This window comes from Galleria mellonella, unplaced genomic scaffold, assembly GCF_026898425.1.
Source record: "Galleria mellonella isolate WM207_F2 unplaced genomic scaffold, CSIRO_AGI_GalMel_v1 utg643, whole genome shotgun sequence".
In the NCBI taxonomy this organism is placed as follows: domain Eukaryota; kingdom Metazoa; phylum Arthropoda; class Insecta; order Lepidoptera; family Pyralidae; genus Galleria; species Galleria mellonella.
In genome coordinates, this window is record NW_026442135.1 from 1 (window position 1) to 23,968 (window position 23,968).

The 23,968-nt window shown below is 41.3% G+C and overlaps 1 protein-coding gene across 1 annotated transcript; it reads left to right on the top strand.

Annotated features, from left to right (window-relative positions):
• Nucleotides 1–6,868: 6,868 nt before the first annotated feature.
• On the top strand, nucleotides 6,869–14,595 carry LOC113511134 (uncharacterized). The gene is made up of 5 exons (XM_052900345.1): nucleotides 6,869–7,238; nucleotides 7,931–8,094; nucleotides 9,028–9,170; nucleotides 12,227–12,337; nucleotides 14,504–14,595. Exons 1-4 carry the CDS (start codon nucleotides 7,147–7,149, stop codon nucleotides 12,302–12,304), a joined length of 477 nt encoding a protein of 158 aa, XP_052756305.1. The 5' UTR covers nucleotides 6,869–7,146; the 3' UTR covers nucleotides 12,305–12,337; nucleotides 14,504–14,595.
• The last annotated feature ends 9,373 nt before the right edge of the window (nucleotides 14,596–23,968 follow it).

The window sequence follows — 23,968 nt, forward strand, 5'->3', positions numbered from 1 at the left end:
CGCGATGTCGCGCATCCCCTTGCGGGAGGATGGGAAAACCAGTCCGGAGCCCTAACTCCCCTCTAGTGGTAGCACACGCCGGGCATAAAGATGTCCGGGTCTTCAGGTTGCTGCTGCTGCAGATCGAAGGCTTCTTTATATGTTAGTGGGTGTGTGTGTATGACTGACGGCTTGGTGGCGCTTAGCATGCCGATGCGGGCTCGCTCTGCGCGGTCTTCGCCTGCCGAGTGAGACCCCGTAGGGGGAGGCCCAGCAAGCTGCCAGCGTGCGAGTGAGCCCAACGGCTCTGTGTGCTAAGCGTCAGCTTCGTTATCTGATGCGTGCGTGCTGGCTATGAGTTCACGCGCGTAGGGTCTTGAGTCCGGCGGCCGCGCATGTAGCGGGGCCAGACCTTTGAGGTGGTCCCATGATGAAGCGTCTACGCGCGCGAACATCCTGGTGGCCAGGTTCTCTATAACCGCGTCCAAGGTGGGCATCTTGAGGTCCCTCTCGAGTGTGGTGTTCCTCACGTACCTATGTGCGCCGGTGATGGTACGCAGTGAGAGGTTTTGTTGAGCTTGCAGCTTTTTCTTGTTGAACCGACTTAGATTGGGGTACCACGCCGGCGCAGCATAGGTCAGCCGTGGTCTGATGTATGTTTTATAAATTGTTGTCTTCACCCCGAGAGGGAGGTTTCCTTGGAGCGCTGGACGCAGGAGGTGCCTGGCAACTCTCGCCTTATTGCACACCGCGTTTGTATGAGCGCCGAAAGTGAGCCTTCGATCTATGACCACTCCGAGGTAGGTGACGGTGGCGGACCACTCGATCGGGGAGTCGCACAGGTGTAATTTTTCAGGGTGTTGCTTCCGGCCGAAGAGGATCGCCTGCGTTTTACGCACGTTCACCGATAATCGCCATTTCTTCAGCCATTGGGGTAGTGTGTCCAGGAGTCTCTGTATCTTTGTTGCTGCATGCGATGCGGTGATGGACGACGCGATGTAAGCTGCATCGTCTGCATACAGCGCCAAGGTGGTTTGGTGGGTGGTAGGTATGTCGTCGGTGAACTGTGCGTATAGTGCCGGCGATAGGCAGCTTCCTTGTGGAACACCTGCGCGGATCGGACGCTCACCCGAACAGGTTTGCTCGACCGTCACCATGAATCTCCTGTTCTTCAGGAAGGAGGCCACCACTTGGATTAACCTTCTTGGCATGTCCGTCTGGGTGGCCAACTTGTACAGCAGACCGTTGTGCCATACCCTGTCGAACGCCTTTTCTATGTCCAGGAATACCGCTGCCGCTGTCTCCTTCTTGTTGAGAGCGACTGTTACGGCGTGCAACGTCCTGGACAGCTGCAGTGTTGTCGAGTGTTCAGCCCTAAACCCGAATTGCTCCGGTCTCGGCGTGATGTGTGGCATCATGTGCCTGAGGACGAGCCTTTCGAATATTTTCGAAACATGCTGCAGTAACGTGATTGGCCGGTAGGACTCTGGCTTCAATACGTTCTTACCGGGCTTAGGCAGCGTGATGACTTTGCCTATCTTCCATTGGTCTGGGAAATGCCCTGTGCGAACAATACCGTTGAAGAGGTGCGTCAGTGTCGCTATGGTGCGTCGCGGCAGGTGATGAAGTGCCATATTCGTGATATTGTCGCTGCCTGGGGCTTTCCGAGGCTTCGTCTTTCTGATTTCACGCTGCACTTGTCCCGGCGTGAAAACTATGGGGTCCTCGTGGGGTGGTAGCAAGGATGATAGGTAGTTTGTTACGAAGTTATCTACCATGGCAGCATGTTCGTGGTCCTCTGCGGGGTTGGGCTGAAACTGGCGTTCAAGGTGGTCGGCAAGGATCTCTGCGCGGTCTGCTGCGCTGTACCTCGGAGTCCCGTCGCTCGCCAGTAGTGGACGGACTGGGGGTTGGGCTTTGGTCAGCCGGCGACACAGGCGATGGATGTTGTTCCAGTCGTCGCCAGCGTCTTCCATCATACGCTCCCAACTTTCTTTCCTGTAGGACTCGATGTCTTTTTTAATTTCGGCCGTCAGTTTATTTACTCTCGCCTTGAGTAATGGGCATCTTGACGACTGCCAGTCCCTACGCAGTCGGCGTTTCTGCGCCAGTTTTCTGCGTGTCGCGGCCGGGATCCCGTCGAAGTTCTTGCGGACCGGGCCGGGTTGAGCCGCGTCTTTCAGGGCGTTCTGCATAGAGACTGTCAGACGCTTGGCGAGTTCTTCCACATCAGTAGGAGTTGTAATGGTGGCGGTGGGTGTGTTTCTTTGCATCGAGTCCTCGAATTGTTCCCAGTCGGTCCGGCGGCGAGGGGCCAACGGCGTTCGGATCGTTGGGGTTTCCGGGATATCCATGCATACTGGTAAGTGATCGGACCGGATGTCCTCTAGGAGGACTTCCTGCGTCGGTTGGCTGTTTAGGCCCCTGAAGAGTGCGATGTCTAAGACGTCAGGGGTCCTTGTGGGGTCGTGAGGATAGTGAGTTGGAACCTCAGGTCCTTGGACGGTGATATCCATTCTCTCGACTATCCTCAGGAGTCTTTTACCTTCAGCGGTGTCATGGTTTGAATTCCACGCCGTGTGCTTGCAGTTTAGGTCTCCTGCCATGATAGTGGGTATCGGCGAGTCGAATATGGCCTCGACATCAGCCGATACGATTCTGCTTCCCGGTGGTTTGTACGTTGCAAACACACGGGTGGGACTCCCTGCAATGTTTAGCTCGACCCCGAGTGCATACAGCGTGTTGAGTTGCACTTGGGGGAGTGGCTGGTGGGCAATGTTCCTCCGGATTATTACAGCCAACCCGCGATATGCCTTGTGGCTGTCCGTGACCTCGTCTTTGCGATATACATAGTATCCCGGGATGTGGAGTTTGTCGACGGCCCCAAGTTGCGTCTCAGATATGAGACAAACGTCGACGTTATACTCCACTAGCAGCAGTCTTAGCAGTGCCTTTTTGTGGCGGACGCCCTCCGCGTTCCAGTGGACTATTCTTGTACACATTGTGTTTGTGTCAGTCTCACTAGACCCGCGGTGATGGCCGGCAGAGGGTCTGCGCCGGACTGTACCGCAAGGAGTACCTCCATCAGGATACCTATCATGGTTTTTAGGAGGTTTCCTGTACTGATGGGGGTATTATCCTGGGCGGGTTGCTTCGCCTTCTTCCCCTTGCTCGTCATCGGTTTGTGCACCGTAGAGGTGGTGGTGGGTGCTTCTAGTGGTTGAGGGGCGGCGACTGCAGGCGGATGCGTCGTGTGTTTGGCCACTATTTTGTTGCCGGTGCCAGTGTCTGGGGATTTCTTCACCTTCTTCCCCTTACCCCTCTTGCGGTTTTTCTTGGGGGCTGTTGGTTCTGCTGTTCTCCGCTCAGTGGCTGGGTTTGCCGGGGCCATTAGACTGCCCTGGCTGGCGGCTGCAGGGACCGAGCGGCTGCTGTCCCTTGGAGCGCTTCTGTTTCTCGAGTTACTCGTGAGCACCGCCGTGCCGGCCTTCTTGGCACGGGATTCTCTTTTGTACACCGGGCAGGCGGTGCTGTTGGCTGTGTGCTGGTCCCCGCAGTTTGCACACGTGGGTGGTTCTTCCCTGGGCCTCGGGCATTCCCTGGCCGTGTGCTCCTCTCCGCAGCGGACACACGCGAGTTTCCTATGGCATCCGTATGATGAATGGCGGAAGCTTTGGCATCGGTGGCATTGAGCCGGGCCTTTCTTCCCCCGCCATGCTTCAATTTTGATTCCCGGCATACACAGCAACTCGCTGACTTCGTATATGCCGGGAGTGATGCCAGGAGTGCGCTTTATCTGGGCGAAAAATATGCAGCCTGGACGGCCCTGACGGGCTTTGATCTGCCTGATGTATTCGCACTCGTATCCAAGCTCCGTCATGGCTTCTGCGATCTCATCAATCGGTGTGTCCGCTGGAATGCCGCGGATAGCCACCTTAAGGCTTTTCTCAGCTGGTAGCTGGTAGGAGAACCAGCTGATTTTCTCCTTCTTTTCTAAGTCGGAGAGGTATCTCTGGATGGTACGATATTCCTCCTCCGACTTCGGTGAGAATCTCACCCCCTTCCCATACGGGCGAGCGTTCGGGGCGAAATTGAGTGTTGCCTTAAGGTGCTTGAAATGCTGGACCCAATTAGGCAAGTGTTCCACTATGAGCGGAGGGATTCTGTTCTTTTTGGCCGCAAGAGGGGTTTGTGCGGCGCCTGATGTCGTCGTCCTTGTTGTTGGAGGTGCCATCGTTCCAGGAGGTGGAGCTGGCGCCTTGGCTACGCTGGCATATGTTGCTGGTAGCGGGACTGTGTTTGCAGCTTCGGCTGTCCTATGCCGTAGCCGAGGGTCTCTCTGTGGCATGGGAGTCTGCTGTAATGGCGGCGACGATTCCTGACAGGGACGCTTGTGTCCCTCCTCTGTATCCTCAGGACTTCTGGGTCGTCGCGCCGGTCTCGTTACGACGAACTGCTCCGAGATACTCCTGGCCAGCTCCATTTCCTCTATAGGGGGCGTTGGCTGGTCCTCGAGGCGGGCAGCTTCATCCCCGACCAGAGCGGCGATCCTCTCCTTCATGCCTTGTGAGAGAAGGTCCGTGGCCAGCACTTGCCCCAAGATCAAGGAATCGCATTCCAAAGTTGATCTTGGTGAAAGGCTAGCCCGCGTACCTCCGCTCGGCAACTGGGAGAGTCTCGCCGCTCCCGGCACAGGCATGGGCCGAACACCCGAGGACAAAACGCCTGCCCCCGTGTAGGCTTCTTCAGTCGGCGACGCTGGAGACATCAGTATTTCGGTTGAAGAAGAGTGGGCGGCGTGGATGGCACTGGTGAGTTTCATCGAAGACACTGGCACTGGCACTGGCACTGATCGCGATGGATGTGGTGATTCTTGCGGGAGCATGGCTCCGGGACTGGTTTTATGAGACTGAGACCGATTCGCGGCGGGCGCGGCCTGCGAGGCGCGCTGGGCATCGGCGTCGCCCAAACCGGCGCGAGAGGTGGTGTCACTCGCGTGGCCGCGGATCGGCGCGGCTGGTTCGGCGCGGGAGACGCTCGGTGTCTCAGTGGTGCGATGCGCGGCGCGCGAGCGGGAGCGCTCTCTCCCCCGCGGGGGGGAGATCGCTGATCGCGGGCGCTGCGCACGGGCGCGCGCGGGGAGGGGAGCAGCGGTGGTAGGTCCCCCCCCCTGCGATGATGGAACACTGTGGCCCTGAAAAGGGCCTTTTTCATCCGGCCGTCTGGCCGGGCTCGGCATCACTTTCACAAACAAACTACTTAGCACTTATGCTTCAGCTTCATCTGGTTCAGCTTGTAGACGCCGTGTGTACGGCTCTTGGAAGCAGTCTTCCGCGATCCTTGCTTCTTGGGGGGGGCCAGTCCCCAGATGGACGTCGAACTAGGTGTTGGCTTGTCTCAGCTGTCCTATGTGGCAGCCGGCCGTTGCCCGGTACGTTTGCAACAACAAACGCACCAGACAACGTCTTCTTTTGGCGCTGGCTATTGAGGGTCCGAGCGGTGCGACGGCGGTGAAAGGCGACGGTCACGCAGAGTTGAGTGGCGAGGGCTCGTAGCTCGTCGAGTGGTGGCGCACACGCTGGTGCACGCGGTGTCTCTGCCACGACGGTTGTTCAGTGGCGCTGGCGCGGTGATGCACTCGGAGCTTGCGGTGGCGCACACGCCGCGACGATGAAGTGGGTCTGCTGCTGCGATAAGTCTTCTTCACTGGTGCTGACGCTGCGACTGCTTGCTGAGAATGCCGCTCGACGGGAGGCGGCCTATCTTTATACCCGCCCGCTCGCACGATAACGTTTCCAACTCGCGATAGCGATCTGTGGACGGGACGGGCGAAAATGAACGAGACGCGTGTCTCTTCAGATCGGTACTCTATAGCGTCTATTTATTTATTTTATTTCAATTTACAATTTCTTAATTCTATTTATTGTTACAATTTCTATTCGTAGGTAATAACGACAACACGCAAAGGAATACTTTATTTAACTTACACTATCTTAAATCTATGTAAATCTATATAAAATAACAGAATACAGAAACGATTAACTAGGGACTTAACAACTATAAATTACGATATATACAAATAATGTCGCGAACACAAATTTTTATCGCGTTAAGTCGTGATAATATTTAAATATGTATTAAAATGTGTGTCAGCAACGCGAAGTGGTAATGTCTAATGTCACTATTCTTAATCTATGATACCATAAGTTTATTATATACCTAATGTCATTTAAGGGTATTCGCTATGGTCCCGGCATAGAATGGGCCACCCCTCCCTTTCCGTGGGTGTCGTAAGAGTCGACTAATTGACGGCGAGGGATGGGCAGCAGCGTACCTCTTAAAACATCTCTAAAAGTCTAGCTGCGGTTGCCAACCCGTCTGCCAAATGTAGCAACAATTGACAAAACTCCCCTTATGGGGAAGGCTTATGTTCAGCAGTGGACAGTTAACGGCTGAAATTCTAGTTGAATTCGTCACGATGGGCTAACTGACCTGCTTTCATCCTCACCTATCATTTCTCACTGGTGCCCCGCCAGCGTATACCGATAGCGCAGGCATATAAGGGATTATCGTTCCATTAACACCCATTAAAAAAAAGATTTAAGAGTATTTTTTTTACAACACAGGGGGCAAACGAGCATTCGGCTCACCTGATGGTAAGTGACTACCGCCACCCATGATCACCCACAACACCAGCGGCATTGCAGGTGTGCTGCCGGCCTTTTAAAAAGGAATATACTCTTTTCTTGAAGGTTATGTTGTCGTATCGGTTCGTAAATACTGCTGCTGGAAGTTGATTCCAAAGAATTGTTGTGCGTGGAAGAAAGTGCCTTGAAAAACGCACGGTTGAAGACCGCCACTCGTCCAGATGATTGGGATGAAACTTTAGTTTGTGGCGGTTGTACGGTGGTGAAAATCAGCATTAATGAGCATAATACCTTTTTAATGGTATTAACCATAGACAAAATTAAAACAGACTGTCATTCGTACACTTACAAAATAACAATGAACAAAAAAAAATGTAGTGCTCGTATCCCAAAATTTATTTATTACAAAAAAAAAATACCGAACAAAATGTAAAAAGACAAATCAACTTAACAATAAAATCAGCAAATTGAATACCTCAAATACTTAATTTGAAATTAATAATTGATAAATTTAAGAAAAATGGGTAAACTGCCATATTTATACACAGAATCTGACGAAACGGATGACACGAATAGTTCTACGGACAATAATAAAAAGAAGAAAAAGTTTTCGTAAGTTATTGCAATTATCAATAATAATATACAAACAGACAGACAGACAGAAACATTATTTTTCAACCGACATCAAAATACGGAGGGTCTCAAGTCAATTGTATTTTTTTGTATTTATTACCTCATAACTCCGTCCATTGTAAACCGATTTAGTAAATTATTTTTTTATCCGAAAATATATATGCACATACAGATTGGCGACATAGAAATTTTTAACAAAATCGTTACAATAATTTATTTTTTAAATGAGAATAAATGGTTTTCCCATAAATGAAGTGTTTTTTTGTTTGTGGGACACAATCTTTAATTAGGTATATTGTGTAATAAAAATACAATTAAGTTATTTATTTATTAATTCATTAGTACATATATGTATACATAGTGGTCTTAATGCTAAAAGCATTCTCTCCCAATCAACCGTAGGGAAGTGTCAGATTACGAGAGGGAGACTTTGTACAAAAGTCGTTTGCTTGGGCACCTCTGTCCCATTCGTGTTTCTACCGTGAAACAGTATAATTGTTCGTTTTTAAATAGATTTGTCATACAATAATTTCGATTTATATTAAATAAATAATATTTTTTTATTATTATTCATTTATACTTTACGTACATATACGTGTTACGTACAAAACGTTTGTAGAAAGACCATCTATTTAAATATAAATTAAAGAAATATCAATAAAACATTTTAGAATTTTCAAGTGCGTAAATGGGAATGTAAAAAAAAGGAAGTGTAAACTACATTCCAAGTCTGAAAGGGACGACTCCGACAGCCGTAGTGGAAGCAGAAGTAACCAGAGAGTTAGGTATAAGCTGCCGGGCATATTGAAGAAAGATAAGGAGAGAGAGAGAGATTGTAAGTTCATTTCAATTGCATAACAATATAATTTATGATTTTCTCCTTAATATTGATACATTTTACATTAATATATCTACATAGGTGCGTGTTATACAAAGGGATTTCGGTGGAAACCTATCATCGTTTACTTATTCTCATACTAAGATCACCGGTTCTGGGCTCCCGAAAGGTGCATTAACCATGCCTATTTTTTAGTATTTACGTGTACGCGTATAGAAAATTAATAAAATAATATAATATCTCTAGATTTACCCCAAATAGAACTATGATATTTTAGGAGGGAAGGGATTGTTAGTAATGGGGATCTTAGTCCCCATTGCTATCAATATACCCCATCAAGTCGACCTCCAAGTTGTTATCGTTGAATTTCAACGCGCGCGTAATACCTCTGATATTGCAGGTGTTCATAGGTTACGGTAACCACTTACCATCAGGTGGGCCGTATGCTTGTTTGTCACCTCAGTGGTACAAAAAATGTCTTGTCATCCTCACCTATCATCTCTCATTGGTGTTCTTTCAGCCTATACCGATGGCACATGCGGGATTACCATTCCATTGTCATCCATTAAAAAAACAATGCTTCGCGAATATTTGCACCAATTTTTAGAAAATAGTGTAGCTCGGTGTGTTAATCTCCCATGCAAAAATACTCTACTGTTGCGCGGCGTTCACGCCAGAGGGCAGGGAGTTTCCATACATCTCTGCAGTTATGCATTAGGACCAATAATAGGTGGCCTTCAGTGCAAAAAGCAGAAGATCGTATGTACTCAAAGGCATTGGGGTGGCCTATATCCAGCAGCGGATGCAGCCTGAAATGATGATGTACCCATCCTTCAAATACACAAGCAGCTATGCATGTAGAGCAGCTTGGCGACAGAAACCTGAATGGAACAGTATTCAATAATTATTTCTGAACCATGTCCTGAACAGCATCAGAAGGTGATGATGATTACGAGTATCCGAAGCCACATTGCTCACAAGACAGGTGCTTGGTGGGGCGTGTACCCCGGCCGCCGGGGGCAAAACCCGGCCGCGGCGGCGGGGTCGCTATTATTGTCAAGAAGAACATTAGTGTGGGTATTTCTCTTTATAATTATCCTATTTCATACTGATACTATTGGGCCGACACGCTTGCCAAACGTGGCAACTGTTGGCAAAATCCTCTCAATAGGGGATGTTTTTTTAATGGATGATAATGAATAATGTAATCCCGCCTGCGCTAACGGTATACGCTGGCGGGGCACCAGTGAGGGATGATAGGTGACGATGAAAGCAGGTCAGTTAGCACATCCTGATAAATTCCACTGGAATAAACCATGATGGTTTTCAGAGGGAACCACGTGGAGGTCGACCTGATAGGATGTATTGCTGGCAATGGGTCAGTTAGACCTCATTACTAACAATCCCTTTCCACCACGAAGTCGCGGTTAAAAGCTAGTAACTGTAATAAAGTTTCATAATATCCTAAGGTTCATTGAATGAAAACATATTACGCGGACCCCAAATAATTGGGATTAGAGCAGGAATATCCTAAGGATCATTCCCACAGTCGCCGTCAAATGAAATGACGGCGATTATCTTTTACAATCCGACCGTGTATCTACAAGACTGGTGTTCGATGCATCTATTCCAAATTCGGGTACGAACTACGAACTCGTCCCCAGAGAACTGTTGACTACCAACAGTACCGTTGAGCTACGAATAGTCCTAAAATGTAAATAATGGAATAACGCAGACGAAGCCACGGGAATAGTTAGTATCTTAATATACATATGTATATAGTATTTGTATTGTATTTTTTGTACATGTATTTTCAACTTTAAAAAGAAGAAAATAAGGTTGTATTTTTTATGTTTGTTACCTCATAACTCCGTTCTTTCTTTTATGGGAAGCCTATGTCCAGTAGTGGACAGTTAAAGGCTAATATGATTATGATGACAAAATACAAAATTTACCAAAGGGAGACTTCGTACAAAAGTCGATTGCTTGGGTACATCTGTCCCATTCGTGTTTTTACCGTGAAGCAGTTGTGTTTGCATAGCTGTTTCGGTTTGAAGGATGGGAAGGGTGGGTACAGAGGAATAACACCAGATTCCTCAGGAATGGCAACGCATGGGGGGTATCATGGGCGAAACAGTATACTCTGTTATGTCTATGCTACTGCTCATGTCTATAGGTGACGGTTACCACTTTCCATCAGGTGGGCCGTCAGCTTGTTTGCCATTCTAAATTGTATAAAAAAAAAAATATGAAGCAAAATACGAATATAAACACTTGTAGATACAAGTCTAAATGCGGTACTTTCGCATTACTCTCTCTGTCTCTGTGTTGCCTTTTCACGTCTAAACCACTAAACCGATTTTAATGAGCTTTAGTATAGAGATAGATTGGACCTAGGAAAAGGACATAAGTTACTTTTTGTTGTGAAAATAAAATTTGCAGAGGATTAAAGTTTGTACAGGAAATCGGTCATTCTGCAAGTAAGAGATATAAAACTTAGTTCTTTGCAGAAGAAGTCTAGAGCCTCAGCTAGACTATTATATATGTAACTAGTGATCCGCCCTGGTTTCGCATTGGTACATAGGTAGAAAGATGAATTAGTATTTTATATTAATTTACTTTACGTTCATCATATCAGCCGTTAACTGCTGGACATAAGCCTTTCCCATAAAGGGAATTTTGCCAGTAGTTGCCACGCTTGGCAGGCGTGTTGGCAAGCGCGGTTAGGCTTTTAGAGATGTTTTAAGAGGGACACTGCTGTCCATCCCTCGACCATAAATTCTCTTAGTCGCCTCTTATGACACCCACAGCAAAGGAAGGGCAAGTAGCATGTTCTATGCCGAAACCATACTTAGCTATTTAGACAACAATTTTAGATTATTATACTAAATTTTTCGTAGGGTTCTCTATTTTTTTTTTTTTAAATAATATACAGCCTATATTGTTTGCTGCTGACGTAGCTTTGTACAAGTGAAAGAATTCTTACAATCGGTTGAGTCGTTTCTGAGTTTATTCATTACAAATACACATATAAAAAATTAAATCTCTGGTTTTTATTTATATATATATATATATATATATATATATATATATATATATATATATATATATATATATAGGTATTTTATCTCCAACCACACAATACTTCATCATCATCATCATTCCAGCCATTATCCGTCTACTGCTGGACATAAGCCTCCCCATAGACTGCCAAAAGAACGGTCCTGAGCCACCTGCATCCACTGATTCCCTGCAATGCATTTCAGGTTGCCACTCCTTCTAGTGGGGGGTCGTCCCACACTGCGTTTACCCGTATGCGGTCGCCACTCAAGAGCCTTTATTCCCCATTAGTTGTCGATTTTTCAGGCTATGTGACCAGCCCATTGCCACTTCAGCTCGCTTGTCCAATGCTTACTCCAAACCATTTCTACCTCAATGTCCTAAACGTCGTCGGAACATACTTTAGAAGTCTCACAATATTTTTCCCTCTAAATTCTCTCCAAGGGGCAACTTGTGAGCCCCCTTACATACGGAGGGCAGCAAATTCGATTCCCAGGAGCGTCAGGTCGAATATATTACGGCTATTATGAAACTAATAATATTTATCAACGGTGATCCTTTAACTATTGGTTATAATTTGAACTTAGGTTCTTTTATACAAGTCTTTTTTTATTTTGGAAGTCGTATTTTTACTATATTTACAGTTATTGTTTATAATATAACATTCATTCTGAACTAGCGATTGGCCCTGGCTTTGCGCGGTTTTCCCTAAAAAAGGAGGTCCTCAATTCGGTCTTATTATTTTAAGTTTATTATTTCTTAACTCAGTTGTAAACCAATTTTTAAAATTTTACCAATTTTACCAGAGGGAGACTTTGTACAAAAGTCGATTGCTTGGGTACCTCTGTCCCATTCGTGTTTCTACCGTGGAGCAGTTGTGTTTGTATGGCTGTGTTTCGGTTTGAAGGGTGGGATATGGCGTGAATTTACTGGGTACAGAGGAATAACACCTGAGTCCTCGGGAATGGCAACGCATGGGGGGTATCATGGGCGAAACAGTATACTCTGTTATGTCCATGGTACAGCTCATGTCTATAGGCGACGGATACAATGCCCATTATGACCACAGGAGTTGCAACCTCAACAAAGCACAAGCAGTACCAAGCGATACCATATGAAGCGCCTCAGACGGAAACGGTCGTGTTGACAATCTGTGGAAACAGTCTGCGGATACGAGGTGGTAAGTGAAAATTTCATACGTACAGTAGAATCTTGATTAAACAAGTGGGTGTCGTAAGAGGCGACTAAAGGAAGCGAGGGGTAGGCTGCAGCGTCCTTATTAAAACATCTCCAAAGCCTCACTGCTGTTGCCATTCCGTTTGACAAGCGTGGCAACTAATGGCAAAATTCCTCTTCTGGGGAAGGCCTATGTTCAGCAGTGGACATCCGACGTAACCTTCAAGAAAGCTCATCCGATTTTAATGAAATTTTGTATTGTTTGCTTCAACTTAGCAGTTGAATAGTATTTATTCCGTTAAGAAAATATCGACCTGGTATTTATTTATTTAGATGCTTTTGTACATTTACTTATATATATTAGGTTATAATAAAAATGTACACAGATGGACTTATCCCTTAAAGGGATCTCTCTTAGTCAAGTCAAGTTTCAGAAAGTATCTATAGGGTTTGTATATAAAGCATAACATATATGGTGCAGAAAAAGTAGTATGATAAATAAAATTACACACACACATATATATATATATATATATATATATATATATATATATATATATATATATATATATATATATATAAACATAGAATAACTATTATACATATAAGTAACACCAAAGGGAGACTTTGTACAAAAGTCGTTTGCTTGGGCACCTCTGTCTCAATCGTGTTTCAACCGTGAAGTAGTTGTGTTTGTATGGCTGTGTTTCAGTTTGAAGGGTGGGATATGGCAGTGAATTTATAGGGTACAGAGGAATAACACCTGAGTTCCCAGGAATGTCAACGCATGGGGGGTATCATGGACGAAACAGTATACTCTGTACTCCATGGTACTGCTCATGTCTATAGGCGGCGGTTATCACTTTCCATCAGTTGGGACGTCAGCTTGTTTGCTATTCTAAATTGCATATAAAAATTGTGACGGTAGGGGCAATACAATATTTTACAGGTCAGTCTAGTTCATAATAGGATTGTGAGCTATAAAAAAACCGACTTGAATTGTGGCAAAACTAGTTATTTTATTTAAAAACAACTAAACTATTGAACCGATTTTGGTAACGTTTCTATGGGATCAATCTATAAGTATATTCTCTTACATAAAAAAAAAAATATCCAAATCGGTTTATAACTGATGCGAGTTAGGAGGTAACAAATATAAAAAAATAAACGAATTGAGTACCTTCTTCTTTTTGAAGACAATTGAAAATACTTTATGATTTTACAACGCAAAAAATGGCGGTTTTAATAGTGACAAAATTTAGTTTTTTTTTTAATTATTTATAAAATATCATACTAGTGATCCGGGATAGTTAAGCATGAATAGATAGAATTGTTGAAAATAATATATAACCTATATTATTTGCTGATAATTTTAAAATCGATTGAATGATGGTGATGCAACATTTCAAATAAGTATCTCAATAGAATAGTTTTTTTTCTATTTAATTTAATTTACCTTCCAAAATTAAACATTACATTGTCTGGTATATAAATTGGAGCTCTATAATTGGCTAATGTATGGTATAAATATAATATTTTTAATTATTCTACAGATATAAGATGTAATATTAAAATAAAAATAAAATAAAATTCTTTTTGACTTTGTCCATTTACAAATAAACAAACAAATCCAAAATGATTTATCAAAATCCGTTCAGAATTGGACAAGATATCGCATATACCTACAGTATTCACAAATGAAAAAATTTAAATCGAAGACTTCCTCCTGTTTAAAGTCGCTTAAAAATTCGAAAACTAAAAGCCTAACTGCGGTTGCCAACTCGCCTGCCAGGGGGGAAACGGATTGTTAGTAATGAAGACTGAGAATCTCATTGCTAGCAATATACCCAACCATGTCGACCTCCTCGCGGTTCTCCCTGGAAACTATCATGGTTAAGTCCTGATGAATTCATCACGATGAGCTAACTGGCCTGTTTTCATTCTCATCTATCACCCTTCACTGGTGCCCCGCCAGCGTATCCCGTTAGCGCAGGCGGGGTTACCATACCATTTTCACCCATCAAAAAAAAAAAACCCGCTTGCCAAGCATGGTAACTGACAGTTGACGACCGATATGATGACAATGACTATAAAGAAAAGATTTTAGTCAAGATATAAATATAGGGAGCGTTTTATTGAATTTTCAAAGGTTTCCAACGTTTTCTTGCAGACCCGTTTAAAAGATATCTCGACAACGAACTAGATTGGAATCTGTTGGAAACAAGGAAAATGACTGTTACAAAATTGAAATCCGAAGCTGAGTCGTATTATGGACATTTACATAATCCAATGAATTATCGTAATATACCTCCGTTGAGTGTCACAATCAGTGCTCGAATTATGGCGTTAAAAAAGAAGCGCTTCTTGCCATTTTATTCCGACAGAGGCGCTACTGTGTCATAATGCAAACAAACTTTATTTCTCCTTTAGTCTATGGCGAGGGGCGAGAATATGAATTAAAAACTATATTTTCCCGCCTGTTTAGAAATATGCTATTTCTTTTTATTATATATTATTATTTAAATATCATATTAATTTTATAAATAAAAATGCAGTCTGTTGACGTGATGCATTCTATATCTTGTTATAATTTATTTGTTTTCAATTTTCTTTTTTATAAAAAAAATATAATTTACTCGTATCTAAAGAGGTTCATTTTGAACACCGCCATTTTGGATGCTTTTAGAATCATAAACAATTCCGTTTACATTGTAATATTAATGCTTATTCCCTTATTTATAAAAACTAAAATCTGCTAAAAACCTATTTCAATTATTACACTGTTTAGTCACTTTCATTCAAATTGGAATTTTAGTAAAAAAGAACGAAACAAAACAATAAAATAGCTAAAATGGTTTATGAGAGGTTTGAACGTTCTTATGAATAAGGGAGTTAGATTATAAATGGTTAAGAAATGGTTATAAGGCTTCTATCAATAATCGCCTAAAGTGGACCATTTTAAATCTTTTGTGACGAATTAAAAGTTCTTATTATTAATTAAAATAAAACATTTAAAGGTTAAACTTTATGACATTTATAATTTTTTTTTCATTCTTATATGTGTCATACGCTCTGAACAAATATATAATATATTCTTTATTGCACTTGTAAGTTACATATAAAATAATGTATTTATAAATATTGTGAGCCTTGCTCATAATATTTATAAATACTTGGACTTATCTCTGACAGAGATCTCTTCCAGTCAACCCAATACAGTGAGAAAGCAAAATCTACCTCAGTTTTGATGTTAGACTCGAAGGTTAACGGATAATAAAAAGTTAATTTTAAAATGTTGTTTTTCTTATTTAATTAAAGATCTCCTTGCTATCAATATAGTAATAATTCAATTTTTTTTACTACTTTTAAGCAATTTTCAAAAAATGCATTTTTTGTTCTGAATTCATCTGAATTTTTTGTGACGTATAAAAGTTTTTTAAAAATTTTATTTTACAATTATTACGCTCCCCCTGTGACATTCCTTCAATAATTCTGAATCGTCGTAGCTTTTTTTATCTCATTTATGTCCCCCAAATGCCGCCCCCGAAGTACCAATTTGGATTTTCATTTTTTTGGGCAGGGGCATTGTCGTGGTGAAGAATCCACGCCCCTCTCGCGTCTGGACGAATGCCACACGAGATTTATTGAGCACATCGACGTAGTTTTTCCACATCGAAAACAATCTGGAGGGACGAATTCTTGATGGTTGTACCTATTTGAGCGGGATTTTCTTGATTTTTTTGTTCGTGGTTCCCCGGATGTCTTCCACTCTTTTTTAATTTTATTGTTAGGGACATAAGGAAGGGGTCCTGCGCTTACCTGGCCTCCCCACTCCTCTTTCTCGCATTCCAGAACACTTTTATACGAACTTTCCGGACAGACCTCGTATTACGCGATTCCTTCAATAATTCTGAATCGATTTTCATTATTTTTTTGCAGTCCATAGGATTTATTCCCGTGTTGTACCTATTTTAATTTTACGGCAACTGAAATGCCATTTTTATTTGCTATGATTTCAAATAAATTTCAGTGGATTCAAACAGAATTTACTTGTAAATCATAGGCGTATTTATGAGAGATCGAGTGGGTCGTGCCCACACTAGAATTGTCTAATACCCACCCAGGAACAAAAGCGGCGCTTTCAGTTATGAGTAAAGAGTTAAGCGCCTTGGTCAATTTAGCGCTTTAATATTCCATTCCATCCTCGAGTAATAATAATAGTTACATCTCCAAATAATCCTATTAATATTATAAAGCGAAAGTTTGTAAGGATGGATGGATAGATGTTTATCACTCTTTCACGCATAATTTACTGAACTGAATGCATGATGACTTCCAGGGGGACCACGTGGAGGTCGACCCGACAGGGTATATTACCAGCAACGGGACTGGTAGTCCGTATTACTGATAATCCCTTCCCGTTTGTGGGTATATTTATTTCACTTATTAAGAAAACATACATAGTCAGCAGTGGACTTCAACATTTTATCTAATTTGAAGTTTTATAGACCCCTGGGAGCGTATGAAGCTCTATACGCGAGCACAATGGTTTCTACTGTAAAACTGGTTTATTGGCTCTACAGTACGTGTCAGACCACTAAAACTGGGGAGTTGGTCGCTACAATAATTAAATTTGTTCTGTATCACAATTTGGGTAAAAATTGTACAATTTTTTTTTTATACAACTTAGAATGGCAAACAAGCTGATGGTCCACCTGATGGAAAGTGGTATTGATTATTGATATATTTTGTTTACTTTTAAAGTTGATGATAGAGAATCAAATTGTATGTTACCTTCACATTATATGTATGTTATTTACGCATAAAATTATTGATCGATTCACATATATGGTATATCGCTTAAGTTGATAAGTCGTTCGAATAAAAGTCAAAGTATTTTTTTTAATCATGATGCGTTTCTTCTTAGAAATCTGTTTGTAACATTAACAAATGTCTATATATCTATTAACTACAATTCTTTTTTATCGCGGAGCAAAAGTTAGGCATAATTAAGTCAGTTAGTCTGATCAGTTGTAACGTCGTGATAGATTGATCAAGGATTAACCACGCTGGTCTTCAGGAGCGACCGCATTGAAGTCTATTTGATACGGCATACTCCTAGCAATGGGGCCGATACTCCTATTCTCATTATAAAAATGTTATCGAAAGTGTTTGGTTATAATATATCATGTAGGGTTTTTGTAACTACTGGAATTAGTAAATAAGCCGATAGTTTAATTAATAGACAATAGATATAGACATTACGTATTTTTGGATTATTTTTTATACGAAAAAAAAAAACTTAAATCGTAACAAAACCAAGTTAAAATATTGAATTAAAAACTATACAATTGATTTTGATAAAATTTCTAAGACGCCAATTTGAAAGTATATCTTTACCAAAAAAAAAAAACTATATCGCAGCCTTCTTCGCTTTTTAAGTCGATTAAAAATACACTATCCTGTTCATGGAACATCTCTTGGGCTAGGTTCGTAAGGATAAGGGCGTAAGAAGTGGTTTTTTTTTTTAATAAGACGAAGAGGTGCACCTTCTTTTGCTAATGGTATATAATGACGGAATGAAGAGATGAAGCTGAAGTCAAGCCAATTGGTTTACAGTGGCGAATTTGTTATAATGCTTTCTATGGAAAGCGTGTGGAGGTTTTTTTTTTTTTTTTACAACACAGGGGGCAAACGAGCATGCGGCTCACCTGATGGTAAGTGACTACCGCCGCCCATGGTCACCCACAACACCTACGGCATTGCAGGTGTGCTGCCGACCTTTAAAAAGGAATATGCTCTTTTCTTGAAGGTTATGTTGTCGTATCGGTTCGGAAATACTGCTGCTGGAAATTGATTCCAAAGAGTGGTTGTGCGTGGGAGAAAGTGCCTTGAAAAACGCACGGTGGAGGACCGCCACTCGTCCAGATGGTTGGGATGAAATTTTAGTTTATGGCGAGTTGTTGTGTGGTGAAAATCTGCAGCAGGTATCAATCCGAACAATTCTTCAGAGCACTCCCCATGATAAATTCGGTAGAAGATGCACAGAGATGCAACATTTTTACGCAGTTTCAAGGTTAACAAGAGAGTAACAATCACTGGCTGCCACTTGTAATAGTTACACCGTATGCTGTTTATATTATAAGAGTTTGTTCGCTGTGGTATCAAATACCAAAAGATTGATCATATACTTAGTCTAACATATTTACGAGACAGATACATATCAAGTCTCAAGTTCCTAGTCACAGTAGTGTCACTACACATCAACAAGACGAACATGGCACATTCAATCTTGTTTTCAACGCCTTAAAACCTTTTATTTCCTTTAACAATAGTAGATGCAGTGTTGCCAGCATTTCCTCCATCCAATTGCATTATACTGCACTTTACAGATTTAGTGCGTTGAAATTTGGCTGTTTGCTTTTTATGCCTTTGCCTTATGAACACTTAGAAACGAGTTTACTTAATTTCGCTGACAATTTTCTTTTTAGATTATCGCAGTTCTTTTACAGTTAATAATTAACGAATTATTATCGAGATTATTATTATTTTTTAACAGATTTAAAAAGAAAGAAAGGTATCAATTCGATTGTATTTTTTTTTGATGGGTGAAAATGGTATGGTAACTCCGCCTGCGCTAACGGGATACGCTGGCGGTGCACCAGTGAAGGGTGATAGATGAGAATGAAAACAGGCCAGTTAGCCCATCATGATGAATTCATCAGGAATTACCCATGATAGTTTCCAGGGGAAACCGCGTGGAGGTCGACCTGGTTGGGTATATTGCTAGCAATGGGATTCTCAGTCTCCATTACTAACAATCCCTTTCCCCCCAATTCGGTTGTATTATGTTTCTTTATGTTACCTCATAACTTCGTCAGTTCTATACCGGTTTGGAATATTCTTCTTCTAACTGAAGGGATGTACTTTCCGATTGGTCCTGTAGATATTTTTTTAAATTTTACTCGTCCTCATGAATGACATCGCATGGGGTGTATCATGGGCGAAACAGTATACTCTGTTATGTCCATGGGACTGCTCATGTCTATAGGCGACGGTTACCACTTCCCATCAGGTGGGCCGTCAGCTTGTTTGCCATTCTAAGTTGTATAAAAAAAGACAAAATTTTTTTTGTATATAACTTATAGTATAAGTATAAGATTTATAGTATAAAATCGGGAACAAACAGAAGACAGTCGTCTTTTGTCATTTATTCCAATACAGAGCTTTCTTTTAAACTTTTCAATGTACAAGTATTTCATCCATTTTATATTGCCAATTTACATATTTTATGTCAATGACACTACAGTGTTATGTGAATTGAAAATGTAACGAATGAGTGGGTGTAGCACTGAAGCCGCGAGACATTTGATTTATTGTACTATGTTTAACCGGCGACTTCTCGTGACTGGGATATGTTTACTGACTGAGACCAAAAATAGCTTTTTTTTTTATACAACTTAGAATGGCAAACAAGCTGACGGTCCACCTGATGGAAAGTGGTAACCGTCGCCTATAGACATGAGCAGTACCATGGACATAACAGAGTATACTGTTTCGTCCATGATACCCTCCATGCGTTGCCATTCCTGGGGACTCAGGTGTTATTCCTCTGTATCCAGTAAATTCACGCCATATCCCACCCTTCAAACCGAAACACGGCACACTGCTTCACGGTTGAAACACAAATGGAACAGAGGTACCTAAGCAATCGACTTTTGTACAAAGTCTCCCTTATTTTTTTTATACCATAAAGGTGGCAAACAAGCATACAGCCCGTTTGATGGTAAACGGTCACTGTAGCCTATGGACGCCTGCAACACTAGGTATGTCACGTGCACGGCGCTGACCCTGAAGAAACCTTAATATATCCTTTTTGAAGAACTCCATACTGTAGTCTCTAGGGAAAACCTCGGCAGGGAGCTCATTCCACAGTCTGAGCGTTTTTTTTAATGGATCATAATGGTATGGTAACCCCGTCTGCGCTATCGGTATACACTGGCGGGGCACCAGTGATAGATGACTGGTGTGTATGAAAGCAGGTCAGTTAGTCCATCCTGACGAATTCAATAAGAATTAGTCACGATGGTTTCCAGGGAGAGCCGCGTGGAGGATGACCTAACAGAGTATATTGCTAGTAATGGGGCTATTTGACCCCATTACTAACAATCTCTTTTCCCCTGGAAACTGAGCGTTCGCGGGAGAAAATTTCTTTGAAACCGCACTATACGTCACCATTTGTAATATTTTTAGTAGTAGCTAGCCAAATATATTGGAAGCGGCTCAGACATATCTGGAGTCGGGTTAAATTTTTATTCTAATTTTGTATGTTAGCATACTAGGTTTATAACTTTAACTTGACTTTTGCTGTCATAATGTTGTAATTATTTTTAATGAATAAATAAATAAATTTAGATTCAAGTGCGTGCAGAAAAATTCTCTGTCGACGCCGAGCTGTGGTGATGGTAAAAGGTGATTTTCCCGTCTTTCTCCATCGCATATAGCATGTGTATATTAAATTTAATAATGATTGGTCGAAATGTTAAAGTGGGGCCGTAAAAAAACTCACATAATATTTTTAGTGTTTTACCCACAACTTCGTACGCGTGGATTTCAATAATAAAGAAACCAATGAAATGGTTCACTTCCAGAGGGAGACTTTGTACAAAAGTCGATTGCTTGGGTACCTCTGTCCCATTCGTGTTTCTACCGTGAAGCAGTTGTGTTTGCATGGCTGTGTTTCGGTTTGAAGGGTGGGATATGATGTGAATTTACAGGGTACAGAGGAATAACATCTGAGTCCTCAGGAATGGCAACGCATGGGGGGTATCATGGGCGAAACAGTATACTCTATTATGTCCATGGTACTGCTTATGTCTATAGGCGACGGTTACTACTTTCCATCAGGTGGGCCGTCAGCTTGTTTGTCATTCTAAGTTGTATAAAAAAAAAAGGTGGCATATCAAAATAAAATACATAGCAAATTTTAAAGCCACTTCCTATCAGATGGGCCGACTGCTCGTTCGTCTTCCTAACTAGAAAAAACAAAAACTGTAAAAATCGCATCCAATTTGATGCGTTAGTTTTTGCGTAATGCCGGATGAAACATACAGACAGACTGACAAAATTTTTAATGTTTTGGCCTCTATAGTCTTATAATATATTCCTCATATAATTTTTTCTTAAATATCTCCTATGGACAGACATTCTCTAATTAGAATTTTCAACCGAATTAAATAAGAAGGCGGTTTCTCAATTCAAATCAAATTTCACTGAAACTGCGTAGAGATGTTGCATCTCTGTGCATCTTCTACCGAATTTATCATGGGGAGTGCTTTGAAGAATTGTTCGGAATGATACCTGCTGCTGATTTTCACCACCGTACAACCCGCCACAAACTAAAGTTTCATCCTAACCATCTGGATGAGTGGTGGTCGTCCACCGTGCGTTTTTCAAGGCACTTTCTTTCACGCATAACCATTCTATGGAATCAACTTCCAGCAGCAGTATTTCCGAACCGATACGACATCATAACCTTCAAGAAAAGAGCATATTTCTTTTTAAAAGGTTTCTTTTTAAAAGGCCGGCAGCACACCTGCTATGCCGCTGGTGTTGTGGGTGATCATGGGTGCCGGTAGTTACTTACCATCAGGTGAGCCGCATGCTCGTTTGCCCCTGTGTTATAAAAAAGGAAATTCGGTTGTATTTTTTATGTTTCTTACCTCGTAATTCCAATAAAAAATTAATCAAAATCGGTACAGTCATTTAATTTTGAGTTCTAAATAACTGGCTTTATCAAAATAGAAGTCCGTTTTTTTTTGTGGGCACAATCTTGAATTATATTATACTAATATCTAATATATAAAATGCTCGTGTCACGGTGTTTGTTACCAAACTCCTCCGAAACGGCTTTACTGATTTTTATGGAATTTTGGAATTTTGGAATCGGCCAACATCTATTTTTCATACCCCTCAATGATAAGGGTGACCCTCCCCAAAAAAATTGTTTTTTATTTTTTTGACAAATTTTTCCATTTTTATTTTATTATGATTTAGCATTGAAAAATACATACAACCTCAAATTTTCACAATCCAATATAATAATTGTAGTAGGATACATTTTCATGTATAGTTCTCGAAATAATGTATATGGTAAAACAACGTTTGCCGAATCAGCTAGTATATGTATAATTTAATTAACTTTTGATTATATAGATAGAACGTCGAGCCTCAAAAAATGAGTCAATTTTTTAACAGCTAAATGTCAAATTAGCTGACTCGTTTTTTTTTCTATCAGTATTCGTTATACTTACGTACACAATATATCTTGACGTATCTATATTTAATTATTTCATAAATAAAATGAGTATTTGTGCATTGAAAATATGCAAAATTTATAAGGCATAATAAATATAGAAGTTGTTAAGGAATCACTCATAACTATTTATCACACAAAATTGTATGAAAAATTTGACACGCTTTTCTCGAAGCATTTGTACGGAGACACTCTATAATCTAAGATAATTTCTTACCTTGTATGTATTAATAAATAGTAAGCATTTTAGTGTGCACATTGAAATGTCAATTAATTCTCTGCTGCATCGTTTTCATTATGTAGTTGGTAATAATCAGTTAGGTAGGCAAGAATAAAGATTATAGGGTAATGTTAAGATGTTGACATTTAAAACAAGAATGTGGGTAGATCTATATATGAAACTAAGCCAACTGAAATTAATAGGGTGCTTTATTATATGAACTTTCGGGATTTATATATTTACTTGCTTTTACCGACGACTTCGTCTGAGTCCTCAGGAATGGCAACGCATGGGGGGTATCATGGGCGAAACAGTATACTCTGTTATGTCCATGGTACTGCTCATGTCTATAGGCGACGGTTACCACTTTCCATCAGGTGGGCCGTTAGGTTGTTTGCCATTTTAAGTTGCTATAAAAACTACTTTATTTTACTCTATCTCTATAAGGTTTAACTTTATAAATCAAGTAAACCGTTTTGTATAATACCCGCCGCTAACGATACGGCAATATATACAAACTTGAGTGAAACATTTTATTAAAGAAAAACATACTAGAATGTAAGGTACGCCACACCGCACCTGGCAATATGGCGGGAGGCTGCCGTTCACAACATAAACTAATTTTGCTAGTGAACGACAAATTAATGCAATTATATTCTAACTCAAGTATCGTGTAGACAGAATAATAATGGAAGTATTTATTATGTTAAAATAAAAACGAAAATATGTCACTAAATTATTTATAAAACAAGCGGTTTCTCACAGCTTTGCCCGCGTGTTTTAGTACATAAATTAACCTATGTGTTAGGTTACAACCTATATGTGTAACAAATTTCATTTAAATCCATTAAGTAATTTAAGCGTAATTAAGTAACAAAATTACAAACGTCCAAATAGCTTTATAAAATTAAAAAAAATATTGATTTTTATAAAATAGGGGGCAGCTAACCGCCGCCCATAAACACCAGCAATATTGAAACAATTTTAGGCGTGTTACAAATCTTTAAGGAAGAAAAAAAGCTCTTTTTTTTAAAGATTAAATGTCGTATGTGTTCGGAGATACTACTGCTGGGAGTTACTTAGATACTTTGGTTGTGTAC

Excerpts from the sequence above, each read along its gene's own strand:
- LOC113511134 (XM_052900345.1), top strand. The coding sequence starts at position 7,147 with ATGGGTAAACTGCCATATTTATACACAGAATCTGACGAAACGGATGAC. Across the intron at positions 7,239-7,930 it reads AAAAAGAAGAAAAAGTTTTC|AATTTTCAAGTGCGTAAATG; the intron begins GTAAGTTATTGC and ends AAAACATTTTAG. Across the intron at positions 8,095-9,027 it reads TAAGGAGAGAGAGAGAGATT|CATCAGAAGGTGATGATGAT; the intron begins GTAAGTTCATTT and ends TGTCCTGAACAG.